At 46.6% G+C, this 14,063-nt stretch overlaps 2 protein-coding genes across 2 annotated transcripts in view; both read left to right on the forward strand.

Moving 5' to 3' along the window:
• The window catches only part of LOC119466309 (uncharacterized), a 101,095-nt gene that overhangs the window by 54,170 nt on the left and 32,862 nt on the right, over positions 1-14,063 (forward strand). The gene's annotated exons all lie outside the window — the stretch shown is intronic.
• Positions 1,686-5,273, forward strand: LOC125940533 (uncharacterized). Its single transcript, XM_049656814.1, has 2 exons — positions 1,686-1,815; positions 4,220-5,273. The coding sequence occupies exon 2, from the start codon at positions 4,255-4,257 to the stop codon at positions 5,143-5,145; it is 891 nt and encodes a 296-aa protein (XP_049512771.1). The 5' UTR covers positions 1,686-1,815; positions 4,220-4,254; the 3' UTR covers positions 5,146-5,273.

The following is a 14,063-nucleotide window of genomic DNA, read 5'->3' on the forward strand; positions in this document are numbered from 1 at the left end:
GTGATTTAGTGAAAGTGCTTCAGGTCTCAATGTCTTTTATAGCAACTGATCTAGAAGACAACAGAAAAAGAGCAGAATGCCTTTGCGGATTGACATCAGGCAGTGTACCTATATATTTTGCTGCTAGTAGGGCAATCAGTATATTATGCCTGTCAATACAAGGAGGTTGGAAAAAAGACTACTGGAGTGGTGGCGCCCGCTAATGTTTACCAGCAGGGGTAAACGCCAGCGCTTGCCCTGACTTCACATCTGAAAGAGTGCCGCGCACACCTTAAGTGCGTTTGTTGTGTGAATATAAACGCTAGGGTAATTGCAAAATAAAAGGTCGTTGTTTCTAGCTAAAATATTATATTTGGCTAAGTGCTGATATCAAGAACTCTAAAAAAAATGCACCACGACATTCAGCTTTGCTCCTAAAAGCTGTGAAACAAAGGTGTACATATAATCTTCACAGCGAAATTAGCCATCTGAAACATGAAGGAGGCGAAAAGCAGGCGTTTCCTATATCCCACTATTCCCTGATGTCTATTCTTGCCCTGAGTAAGGTGGCGGCGGCCTGGCTTCACTTTCAAAGCAGCATTGCCGCTCCAGAATTTTTTTTTCAACCTCCTTTGGTCAATAATGCCCTCAAGCTACAACAAAAATCCAACCACTTTCCTAATAAAGTTATTTCACTCACTCACTCGTGGAACACCAGCGCGTGGTTTCAGAATAAATGGGCCCATATAGTCAGAAGATCAAAATGAACATTTAATTAAGCTGTCATGACGGGCGAAAATTTTCATTTTTGAATTACATGGGTACAAGATCGGTATAAATATGTCCTTACATGGCTTCCGTTTCAAATCAAAGCTTAAACTTATAACGGTAATGAATATTAGTTTGTATCACATTAGCTAATTTACCCCAAATTTAGATTAATTACGATTCAATTATTTACGACTAATGATGTTTACCAAATTAGGTAATAGCAACAGCTCATTGCAATACTTGCAGCACATTGCGTCATCCTCGACGCTATGAGCCGCGGTGTGCGTAACTCTGCCACTCTACACAACAGCCATTTTTTGCATATGATTGCAAGATGAGCGACTGAAAATAATGCTTGCGCACTAGAAGTCCCATTAGGGAGTTTTTGCAGTCATGTTTTCATGCACGCCCAGGTAGTATACGGTATAAATAAGCGTATTCGCCGCAAAAATGGCATGTGTTATGGCATTGTGCATTCTTAAAGAAAGTTTGCACACTTTGGGGCTTATCTTGTCCCGGCCACAACGGTAATCGACATCTAGCTTACCCGCATCTCCTTTATTCAACGCTCCATGCGAGCCCGGTACTTCTAGGTAACAAGCAGCATGGCCGTTATCAGCGTGACATAGCATTCTCGACAGGAAAGTAGCGAACGCAGGGTGTTCAAGGAAGGAAACGCGAGCAAGGTATACGACGATTATCTTTGTGGGATAAAGTTACGCCCCAAAAGGTGCACATTTTTTTTAAAGTGCGCGGGATACCACTGGCTTAGTAAGCTTAGGTGTCTTTAAGTGTTTGTCTGTAGTCTCCGCCTGACGATAGCCTCCTCTCTTGGAAAGCTGACACCTTGTTAAAATGAAAAGGCTTAGGCTTTGAAACCGAAACCTGATACGCGCCGCAAAGAACCAATCAGCATCCTCGCATTGTCACGTGCACGCGCCCATGCGAGCACGCGCTTCGAACGTCCGAGCCTGGGTCCACGCGTCCCGTGCCGGAATCGCCGCAGCGTTCGAACGCCATCATTTCGGAGTTGTGTGCACAGCTGAGAAGCAGTCATGAGTTTTGGTAAGCTGCTCTCTTATTTCACACGACTCGCGTACTTGCAGTGGTGCAGCCGTCAGCGTTATGCGTCCCCCCCCCCCCCCCCCCCCCCGATAAAATTCATGGCCACAGGAAATTGAGCTATTAGCGCGAAACTTGATTTTAGGCCGACCCACATGGAGAGATTTTTCTTGCTTAAAACTGGCGAACGGCCGCGCGCGGCGTCCGCCCGTCGGCTGTTCGCCCTCGATCAAGATGGGCTAGATATGTTCACACAGGCGGTCAACCGCTCACCGGAAGCGGCGAATGAAGGCTGTCAGCGCGGACCAATCGGGGCGCGGTCGCGTCCGACGTCCTGCCGCCGCATTTGTATCGGCTAGCCAGCCAAAAAGCCTAGAGCGAACATGGCGACAAAAGCTGCGCGCATCGCGTACAATGATCAATGGTGCAGTTGCAGATACAAAACTATTTTTTTTTTCGCTGCATTTTACTGAGAATGGAATCGCGCTGTTTATAGCAACACTGAAATCGTGGCGGCGGCGGCCGCCTGTTTTTCGCCGCATTTGGGTGCAGCATTATAAAAGCAGAGGCCGTTTTGATTATGCACTCCTTCCGTCATCGATCGCTTATGCCACGCTGAATTATGATCCAGGTGATCATACTTCATTAGAATTTTTTTGTTTACTGATGTCCCCATATTTCTTTGACAGTATTACTTCGATGTTAACTTGCCTCTCTCTATTTCTTTACGCTGCACGTATATTTCGCAGTCACCAGGCAATTCAGGTGTGGTGTCCACAGAAAAGTGAGGAAGTTGCGATGCCTACGGCTTTTCCATCCCCCTTTGGTCCCCCTCAATTAAAACAGTAGATTTCAACTACTACGCTTTGCATTTTGCTTTCAATTGTTTTACAAAGTTGTAACGACAAGAAGGAATGCACGGATGAAAAAGCTATTTGAAGCACTGTAGTTCGCCTTGTTAAAATTTATAGCACTACCGGCCACGTAGTAACCGCCGGGTATGTCGGAACAGTATGGTGCTAGATTTATTTCAACATGCGACAAATAATTAGTTTTGTACTTTTTTTATGCAAGCAGTTAAAGAAATGCGCCAAATGCAGGGAAGGAAGCTAGAGCGTAGGAACGATGAGACATGAAGATCAATCAAACAATCAAGTTTTCTTAACGCAAGATTACCATCATCTTCGTAACTTGTCGTTGCTGCACTCCAGTATTTTTTTTTTCTTTTTTTGCTGTAGTGAAATACCGGTTTAGCCCAACTATCCGTCTCAGCTGTCAGCAAATGCAGCTTGGCTTCTTAGTGTAGCTATGGTGCTGTTTCGATGGTTCCTTTACACGGCCACGAAAAGGAGGGTAGGAAAGGGGTCACAAACTGCCGACTCATTCGTCGGTCAGCCTAGTGTACAATTCCTGCGAGCCACGCAGTGACCGTATCACCAAAAAGCAGGATAACCAGCACGTCTGCGTTTCTCCACGTTCGACACTGGGGAGCTTGGTTGGTCCTGTCCTCTGCTGTTGCTCGTCTCGGAACATACCACTGACCTTCATTATCGCATAATGCTTTTGATGAGATGGATCAAACGCTGCTTCGATATCCACACCCACCCGTACACCAGGGATATTGCATGACCACACTCCCTCATTTTTTGTATGGGAAGGAACCCTTGTAAGCGCACCCTAAGGGCCCATTCACACTTGCGACTAGGCGAGGTCGCGCGACCGATTGCGACTGGCGACCAGAATCTACTCAAGACGAACGATGTTTACACTTACAAATGCGACCGACGAGTCGCAAAACCGAAATGTCTCACGATATGCCGTTCACGTCTGCTTTAAATGTCATCGCCGCGTAGAATAAGCGTCAGCGTATACGGACGTTCTGTTTCTTCGCATCTGATTGGTTCAGCTGTTCTGCGACTGCGGTCGCGCGACTGAAAAATCAAGCAGTGAGCGACTGACCCGAAATGGTCGCATTTCGAGAAAAGCGACCATTTGCGACTTTGCGACTGGTCGCTTTGCGACTAACTTGGTTGCGCGACCTCGCCTAGTCGCAAGTGTGAATGGGCCCTAAGCCGAGAAGTAGTGCTCCATTTGGCTGGCGCTTTAAATTAATTCCATTGGAAGTTGGTATAATTTATGACTTCGTGTGAATCCGAGAAATGTATGCCTCATATACTGCGATTGTGGACACTAACTACTAATAAAGCAAGAAAAAAGAAATGCGAGACAAGTTCTTGCAGTATTCCTTTAAGTCTCATCGAGCACTCGATCAATTCTTTTGACTGCGATAATAACAGCTGAACGTAACGAAACCTTTAAAGAATACACTACCTAGTGGATAATTTGGATGCATATCCTTTATTGTTGGCATAGGTTGCACGATTGTCAAAAATTCTTCCTGCTGCAGTGCACAGCTGAAGCCTCAGTGACCATTCAGCTGCTATGTCCACGCTGGATGACGACACTGCGCTGGGACATATATCGGAGCACCTCAACAACGCCGTGAGAGCCGACGAAGGGGTGTCTCTCTCCAGGCTGCAAGGAATCCTTTCGCAACTCCCACCATCACTCCGGGGCCGGTTCGGTCCCACAATTGAAACCATACGGTTGGTCGCAGGACGATTTCCCGGAACGATTGTTGTCGGTTCGGACAGCAGAGTTTACATGTCCGCACAACCTCGCGCATCAAGCAAAAACAATGAAACAAAGAGCGCCAACTCGACTGATGCACCAATTGAGCTGCGCAATGTCACTGGGAAAATAACAAAAGTGTTACCGTATTACGGTTTTGTGGATTTGTCACACCCGCTCCGAGATAGTGTTTTTTTCGAGAAGCGGCTCTTCCAGGAAAACAGGCACTTTGACCTGAGAAAGTCTGGGCTCAAGCTAGGAGACATAGTTATATTAGACGCAGTAAGAAGCCCACCAGGCCACAGAGCCAGGTATCAGGCCACTCGAATAGAACTGCGTAGAAATATAGCCCACACCAGCAACCCCACAACGAAGCAGGCGGCCTTCCAACCAAATAATCACGGCATGACCAATGGACTTGCTGGCACAATCCAAGCCGTGAATCCATGCCATGCGTTTATATTATTTGGTCAGGGCAACAAAGATTGTGCCTACGTTTCTATTGATAACGTAGACAAGTCCCTGCTTCAGGCGGAAAAGAGCCTAAATGACATTTTTAGCGTCGGAGACAAGGTCCACTTCGATGCACAGCCACATCCAAAGCCGACAAGCTGCGCCAAGTGGTGGGCCACCAATGTCAAGAAAGTGCAGTGCGCTGAACTTGCCCAGGCCAACGACTGCGGAGACGAGGCCTTACTGTGAGACAACGACATCGCCGAGCTTCTGCTTGACCTAAAAGAGTTCTCTGCGCGGAGGAAGCTATCTGGCATCAGAGGCGCATTCTTCCCAAACTCTAAGAACACGGGTGTCGTATCCGCCTATGACCAGCACGTCATGGTCCGAGTGATAGTAGGAGTGGCGTACTGCAACGGACAGAAGATCAGGTCGTTCGGCGAGCTTTTGAAGGACTGCGCTCTCCAAGACGCAGTGGACGTGTTTGTAGACGCAGTGGAAGCACAACACGACGTATGGGTAGCGACACTCATGTGGACTGGAGAACGACCTGAGCACCCCCTCGTTGAGCAGAGCGAAAGCGCCTTTCACAACGCCCTCGCCCTCGCCATGAGCGAAATGCCCGCGGGCACTTGCGACTTGGAAGCGGGAGACCTCGGCAGCTATAACACGTCACCCAATTTCTGCTCCGTTCCCGGCAGTGACCATTCGGTCGCGGTTTACCCGCACAGCAAGGGGATCCTTAAGGTCGTGAACGACAACAGCGCAGTGTGCGAGGTGCAGGAGCCGGATGGATGCAGGAGCGTGGAGTTCTGCACTTTCTACAGGAACAACGTGCCCCACGTAGGTCACCTCAAGAATGTCCTCCGAGAAAACGACGTCGTTCAGATTGACTACATGGTCGGCACGCTTGGCGGGAGGGAGGAGGTGTGCTGCCGCCTCGTGTGGCAGGGCGAAAGGCCTTCAGACGTGCACCAGACGAGTCCTGCAGAGTTTGGCCTGCTGCTGAAGGCCAGGGCAGCGCAGGAAAACGTCCTTCAGGCACCTGGCAAGCTCAGCGCACTAGCGTAAGTTGTGAAAAGGTTTAAGGTTTCGTTCAAACTGCGTTTCTGTAAAGTTGTCCAAAGTGAACCTAGTCTACATGCACGAACCACGACTGAATGCTAAGCATAACAGAGCACGCTTCATGCATAGCAGGCAACCGTATACGAAAGCTAGAGCGACATGTCTCACTCCTCCATTTGTGATTAAAAAAAAGTGCGTCACTTAAGAAAAAAAAAAACAGTATCCGTTAATTCGATGTAACATTAGGCCTCATACTTCTGTGTCGCAAAATATGATGTAGCTGTATGACATGGGAGACGTTGCAGATCAGAAGCTATTTAACACCGGACTAACGAAGTGGAACATTTCAGTGACCAGTGGCCACAGGCCACAGTTTGTGCTAATGCTTGCCACCAAAACATAGTACGATGTATACCGGAAGCACAAGGGTGCACAGATTTGATTTTACGTAACCTTATGTCCACGTGTAATTGTGATATGAAGTAGGCTATTCCATGGAAAGCGTCACAAATAAAAAATAACTAGCAAAATACGCTGAGTGAGATTCCCATGACCGCTCTACTTGCATGGCGTCCGCAGCGTTGCCTGCTAAGTATGAACGCTGCGTAGCGAACATTAACGCTTCTTTCTATCGTTAGTATCTGTTATGAAAATGCAGAGTTGTCTACGCAGGTTGTACCTTTGTCCTTCACACCATGTATACACAGGTTACATGGCTGGATGAACTGCAGTAATAAGGGAGCTTTGGCTGCGTTATATGTGGCTGGTGTGGCAGCTCCTGTGGTTTGGGTGCTGTAATACAGGCCTAACATTTTGGTGTCATGTCTTCACGTTAACATCTCTGACAGAAATCTGCCTGTGCAATCTGAAGCTGGCTGTGAATCTGTTTTCTCTTAACAAAAACACCAGACAGAAATGTCTGTGAAATCTGAATCTGACTGGGAATCTGTTAGGAGTGTGTGAATGTGAGCTGTGAATGTGAGAGGCAGAATCTGTATGAGTGAGACAATCAGGAAGATAGAAAAATCTGCATCAAAGTTTCTTCCCCCGATGTTGCGATAATTCGGCTTCTTTCTCGGAAGCGATCTTTCTCTGAAGCAGACCTCCCCTCCTTTATCTTTAATATGTACTATCGCAATTGGTCAGCACAGCAAGCCCACAGGCATATATATATAGCTGAATACAGACAACCAAAAGGAGCTAGCTGCAATACCTATCGGATGATCCATCGCTGATATCAAACGTCATCTTTTTGAGTTTGGGGCATTTGGCTCTGCACAGTGAACCACAGTCTCACGGCAACGTACAAGGAGGGCCAAGCAGTGTTCCAAGCGGCAACCTTGCCGCCGTCCAGAAATCGGCAACTAGCAGTCGGCCTCCAGGACCCGGTTGCTCCAAATGGCCATCGGCAGATTCGCGCGGAAAGAGACTGCTTGACAAGCAAGACGGTGAGCTTGGCGTTTGCTTTGACTTGTGACATGTGGCACAATAAAAAAATGTCTGCTCTGTGGGGCTTCAAAATTAATACAGCGCAAAATAAGAAGACGGAGGGGATACGTAAAACGACAGGACCATGCGCTGACTATCGACTGATGTTTTTTAACAGCGAAGTTGTTTAAGCCAGCCTTAATTTGTACGTGTAACGAAATTATCATCATCAGTATTGGCTCAGCATTGGCTCGAGCGTCATCGTCTTCTTCAGCATTTAGGCCAGGCATAATTTGTGCTGTGGCACGAAATTGCCACGCCGTAGCCATGGCATCAAGCGACGGCACACAGACACGGCTCCGCCGAGCTCCCGCCAGCTGCGCGCTACTGAGCATGCGCTGTGACGTCATCCTAGCGCGTCTGCGCTCGCCGCCCGAGATAAATAAATAAATAAAACAAAATGAACGTTCTTGGCAAGGCAGGATGCGAGCCCGGTTACCCACGGTCCGAAGGCAAGCGTCATAACCACTGCGCTGTACACCCACGCTTGCCGAACATGCATTTTGGGAACCATATGGTTGAATTGTACTGACAATTGCAACACAACTTCCTTTGGGAGAGAGAAAGAGAAAATGCGAGAGAGGGATAGATAGAGAGAAAGAAATAGAGAAAGAAAGAGAGAAATAAAGAAATTAACCTAGCTAAAACCAAGAGACGCAATCAATCGGCCAGCTTCGCTGTGTCTTGAGCTTTGCGTGGCCTAGTGACAGCTTTCGCCTTTTTTTTTTTATTGGAACAAGCGTTTTACAGAGACGCCAAGCTGCTTCTCGAACATGCTCGCCCTACTGACACCATATCACGCAGGTATATATCAAACGAAGTCACACCGGCACCAAAATAAATCGCTTGTTTCAATAAAAAACGCTTGTTCCAATAAAGAAACGGCAGTTGATAATCAGCGCACTGTTCTGTTGTTTCGAGTCTCGCCTACGTCTTTGTATTTAGCGCTTTAATAACTATGAATCGATACCAAATATTCGAATTCACTCTTCTTTGGCCCTTGCCTTGTTCCCGAGCAATAATCGTCATCCATCTTACATGCGTTTCCTATTGTTAAAAACTATGCTAACTATGCTTTCAAGAATGCTATCGCTTGCCGATATCCGCTTGACCTTCGGGACCTCAAAGTACAGGGCACACAAAAAAGGCAAGCAGGATAGATGCGTTTTTTTTGCTTTGGGAGAAGATAAGCTACAAAGACTGCTAATTTTTATAGAGTGCAGTCACTGTTCCACGTTTTTTTTTTTTTTTTGCAATCGTAATCTTTCTTGAATTCGTTGTAAAATTACAAAGTTATAGTGTAATAACATTCAAACAGTGTAGGATTCATGTGAATAATACGAAAGGCTCGATTTTGGATATCTCCTTCTTCTTTCTGGCGTTTTACGTGCCAAAACGAGCTCTGATTATGAGGCACGCCGTAATGGAGGGCTCCGGATTAATTTTGAACACCTGGGTGGGGTTCTTTAACGTGCACTACAACGCAAGCACACGGGCATTTTTGCATTTTGCCTCCATCGAAATGCGGCCGCCGCGGCCGGGATTCGATCCCGCGATCTCGTGCTCAGCAGCGCAACGCCTTAGCTGACTGAGCCACCGCGGCGGGTTTTTGGATATCTCCGTGAGACCCCTTGTAGATTGTAATGCACATTGCCTCTAATACTTCTCGAAATGAGCTTGGAAAATATTTGAAATATTTGTCCGGAATATAAATTCTGATGCTTGTGGAACTGTGTGGAAGTGGTTTAATCACAATTGTTCAGCCGGCTTTCCTAAACATTGTTGCTAACTTGATCTAGACCATTGCGCAGTCGGACATAAGAAAAAGCACCCGTGAAGCGCGTTTTGAATGCCGCAAGTTTACAAGCGAAGCCATGATGTTAAATATTCATCTCAGTGTTTAAGCGAAGAAAAGCAACTTTTACGACAAGAACATGAATTGACAGTTACTTTCTCCCGTGTACGTGGAGATACTGCCATCAGCATCTGTGTTAATTAAACTAAAAATGGCGTTTTCACGTTGGTAACTAGAACCAACTTGTAAAGCAATTATGCAGCTGAGTTGTCTGAGGAAGGATATGGTGTCCACGACAGAGAAACACGCCTCTTTGCCTGTACTCGCGCAATCGCTAATATTTTTTTATGTTGTGTTTCAGTAATCGGCCCATCACCATCATCGGGTCCTGCCACCGGCAACGTAAGTTATAAGACAGATCACTTTTGACTTCTGGGCACAATTTTATTTTACAACATAAAGATGATTCGTAAAACAGGCAGGAGAGGAGGCAGTCTGTACACCAAAATGGAATAAGAGCGTGTACTGGAATTTTCGTATGTTGGTAAACACGATGCTAGAAAGACACATTGACAGCATGCAAAATATGAATAAGTTGTGGGGTATCGCACGCGCTCTTGGGACAAAAAAAAAAAAAACGACAACACAGTAGTTCAAACAATCAAAAGGGCATTTATTGCACCTTTTATACACTAATGCGTGCTAGCCGAATTACTACGCCGATGGGCGCGTGACAAATCGAGGAAGTCCGACTTCACTGTGTCCGGATAGCGAGAGAATATATGTTCGCCCCGTGCTGGACACCACCGCCTAGTCGTTCACGTGTACGGTCACGCGAACGATCCATTTTCTTCCATTCCGGTGTCGTGCTCGTAAGCCTTCTCGGGACGGTCCCGCGAAGCGGCCGGCGCATGCTCGAAGCGTCCGTGCGTGCTGCTCGCCAACCCCAGGCCGAAGAGGAAGCGCCTTCTTCCTTTTGCGTCCAAGTAACCCCGCCGTTAGGTGGCGTTAGCAGCGCAACACTCGCGCCATCTCTCGTAATACGCCGCAACCACACCGACCTTCGCCGCCGTAAAGCCACGCGGCGAAACTGGATTACAGGAGACGAGAGCCATGCGGCGAAGACAACATCGAGGGACGCGTGAGAGTCGCGGATCCCCACGAAGTCTGAAAACATGCGTGCATGATTCCTGGACTAGCATAAGTGCACAAGGACATGGACACAAACAAACATGAATTTAGTTTGTCATAGTGCATACTGAGGCAAAAAAGATTTACTATTTAAGTAAAAAAGGAACAAAATTAAGTGTTCAAGTCTTGTTTCTTCGCTGTTTGTGTTTGTTTTTACGCTAGCGTAAGAATCGTGCAACCTCACCAACTAGCCCAGTTTCAAGTATCGCTGAAAGTTAACATGGTGTGAGAAAATAATGAATGTTTAAAAATGTTTCCTCTGGCACTAAAAAGAATCTAATGGTTAAGTGTTATAATTACTCATTGATTTTACTACAAGGCTTCTATGATAATGTTAATTCTTTCACATTAATTATTATTAATAAAAAGAAAGAATTTTAATTTTCTTGCTATCAGCACAAATTGAAATGGAAACGGGAAAACTCTGTTATACATCACTGCATAGCGCTGTAGCCGATTTGTAAGCATGGCGTAGCCCTGTATGTGAACTTTGGAGCACGAGAATAGTCATTGTTGCTAATACTCTCCTGAACCTTGTTCGGAATGTTGCTCTTGTTCTTTATCGAATCTCGTTCTTGCCAAGTCCTATGGACGGTTACTGCAACCACAAAGCAAAATTTGCATGTTCAAATTACGTTAAGAAGCTATGGCCTAGGCCACACATGGAAGACACATGTTGCCTTTTCGTCTGCTTCCTACAGGGGAAGGTTGAGAACTGTGTTTCACTACTTGCCGCTGTGCTCATGCTTTGCTGTGGTGTAATAGACGCCAAATCATTACCAAGTCATGACTAGCACCTAGTGCGGGCCGATCTGCAATACGTAGTTACAAAACTGTAGGTAGTTAAAAATGTCACATCCTGCTATGCCAGGGGCTCGGCAGGACAGAGAACCTCAGTAGCACAGCATGTCAGCATAGCAGATGCGAGGCAGGCTGGTGGGACCACGGAAAGGAGCGTTACAGAGGAAACGTGAGCATACACATCCGGCTTCAAATGTTTGAATCTAAATGTCACAAAACTTGTTCGAGTTGGCGCAGTAGCAGCGGCAGTGAATGATACGCGCGCCGCCATTGCCTGTAGCTGTGAGCTCTTTGTGTCAAAGCGTGTTGATGAGGGTTGCACGCACGGAGAAGTATGACAGATATGTAAATACATTTAAGGCTTCTATGCATGCCCCTTGTACCACAGTGGTACGTATCCGTACTTGGTGATTGGCGAAGAATGGGAGCATATACCCCATGGTACATATTCAATGACCCAAGTTGTCTGCTTGGCAAGAAAGTACCCGCAGTGTGGAAGTTTTAAAACTGACATCAGGGCATTATTTTACTTTTTATTCGTGGTTAATCTTGTTGCACGGTGTCTACACCATGCATGCCAAATTGCCAACTCATGCACTGCAGGCTACCACGTATGGCAAAACCAGTGCAGCTCGGCACCCCCCGGAGCCTACCGTCTACGCATTCTTGGGCAGGAAGGGCACAGTGATGCAAGTCTGCGACTCTGCTGCCATAGTGGAAACCAGAGAGGGGCAGTTCATCCGGGAGGTGACGGTCACCGAGGACTGCTTCTACAGGGACGGCAGGAAGGTCTTGACCAACCTCACCCGAGTTCTCCACAAGGGGGAGGTCGTCAACATCGACTACATGGTTGGCAGAATAGGGCTGCAAAGACAACGTCCACTGCAACCTGGCCTGGCAGGGCCGCAAGCCTCAGGGAGTGTCGTGCCTTAGCCCGGACGAGTTTAAGGAGAAGATCAGCGCTCGTGGGTCAGGCAGCGCTTTCATCGATGACCTGCAGAGGCATGCTTGTGGCATTTTTTACTCTTTTCTTTCCCTATGCTTTGACTTCATCTATTACTTTGTACGATTGTAGACTAACAAATGATCGAGGTCCTCGGATTTTCTTGTTCTTCTAGCTTATTGCATAGTCAGGGCCTCGAATTTGGCAGTCTTGATGCCGTGAAGTAGCATACGAGGATCGTTTATTGGCCACTTACTTGCCTGCGCCTGAGGTCACATTGTAAGTAGTGCCTGCAATTAAAAGGACGGTCCGCATCAGCCGGGTCCGCCACCTTGGCTGGCCGTGAGCTGTGCTGGCTAACATGCCGAGGGCTAACCTTGTACATGTACACTAACACCCAAGAAAGTGGACTACAAGATCACTGCTACGGTAGCTTGATTGATGTAGCCGTATAGTTTTCATACTAAAATTATTAGAGGGCACTCTGGTGCTGCGATCCTCCAGCTACCGTGGGAATAATGGTTAGTACATGAATTCGGCTGATCTTTGTTGTTGCAGCTTCAGATGTTCTTGTGGCTTTGTTTACTACGATGTATCTGCCTTTATTGGCCCGAATTTTCAGGCAATCCTACTTTTCTAAACACAGAAGGCAAAAAGGCTCTGCTTATGTGCACAACGAGTGCAAATTGTTGTTTCTAATGCAATTTTTTCTTGAGAACATTCAATTTGCTAAGCCACAACGCCGTTTGAAACCATAAGGATGAAGTTTAGGCAAATCCATGTAGTACTAACCATAATTTTCACGCTGGATGAGTTGCAATTTTTGCAGCTCCCTGGACACTAGTGCCGCGTTTCCCTTTGGTGATTTTTGCAGGAACCACTATGGGTGCATGCGTGATATATGGTAGATGTGGGTTCCGGCCTCACCTGCCGCAAGTTACCTTTTCGTCCACTTTCATTTCCCTTTACCTAATTATTTCCACATTTCAGTGATACGTTAGAATTAGCTTCCCCTATCCCTCTCTAGCTTCATTGTCTTTTACTTCATTAGATTGTGATTAACAAAACCCTCGGATCTGCTCATTCTATTCACACGCAGGCCGTAAAGATTCTGCAACTTGTTCCCATTGAAAATGAACTTCCTGCATCATGTTGGGTGCGCGAGTGATGCGAACTGCAGGTGCTGGGTGGGCTCGACTTAGGGCTTTTCAAGTATAGTTCTGTCTGCAGCCGTGCGAGTACCCCTCTGGCAACAGAAGTGAATCACTATATTATTAAATACTTCAATTTGCCCATGAAGAACGTTTTGTAGTTGTTTATATATAGAGAGCATCTAGCGCCCTCTGGTGAATTAAATTGGACATGTGAGAGACTGTGACTGGCCTTGGTGTATGCAGGAGACATGAAATAAACGTGGTTGTGCAGAGACTAGATTATTATAGCAGACGACTGCAGGAACCATTAATGTGTGACGTAAGTAGCACAGCGTTATGCAGGACAGATGATTGCATAGTTTCCTACAACAGCTAATAGGAGGAACTCCTCTGGCGCTAGTGTGTTTGTGGGCTGCAAGTAACATGGTTCTGTCGGCATGGTAATGATGGGCCATGCAGTACAGCCTCCTCATAACGAAGCTACATCAGACAGAAAATACTTTGTTAATGTGCATTATTTGTTACAAGCATGTATATGTGGTGTACAAATCCACTGCTCACGGAATGCTTCCTGGGAGTGACAGAAACTGATCTCAAAGGCAATGCTTTGCGGGCCATAGCTTTAAAGGCCTGTCAGTACATATATTAGTGTTCTCGGTGCTCGTTCTGTGACGGCAGACTGCGGGTGCTCACTTGTATAATCAAGGAACACATTTTACGTCCCCTGACG

This window comes from Dermacentor silvarum, chromosome 10 (genome assembly GCF_013339745.2).
Source record: "Dermacentor silvarum isolate Dsil-2018 chromosome 10, BIME_Dsil_1.4, whole genome shotgun sequence".
Taxonomy (NCBI): Eukaryota; Metazoa; Arthropoda; class Arachnida; order Ixodida; family Ixodidae; genus Dermacentor; species Dermacentor silvarum.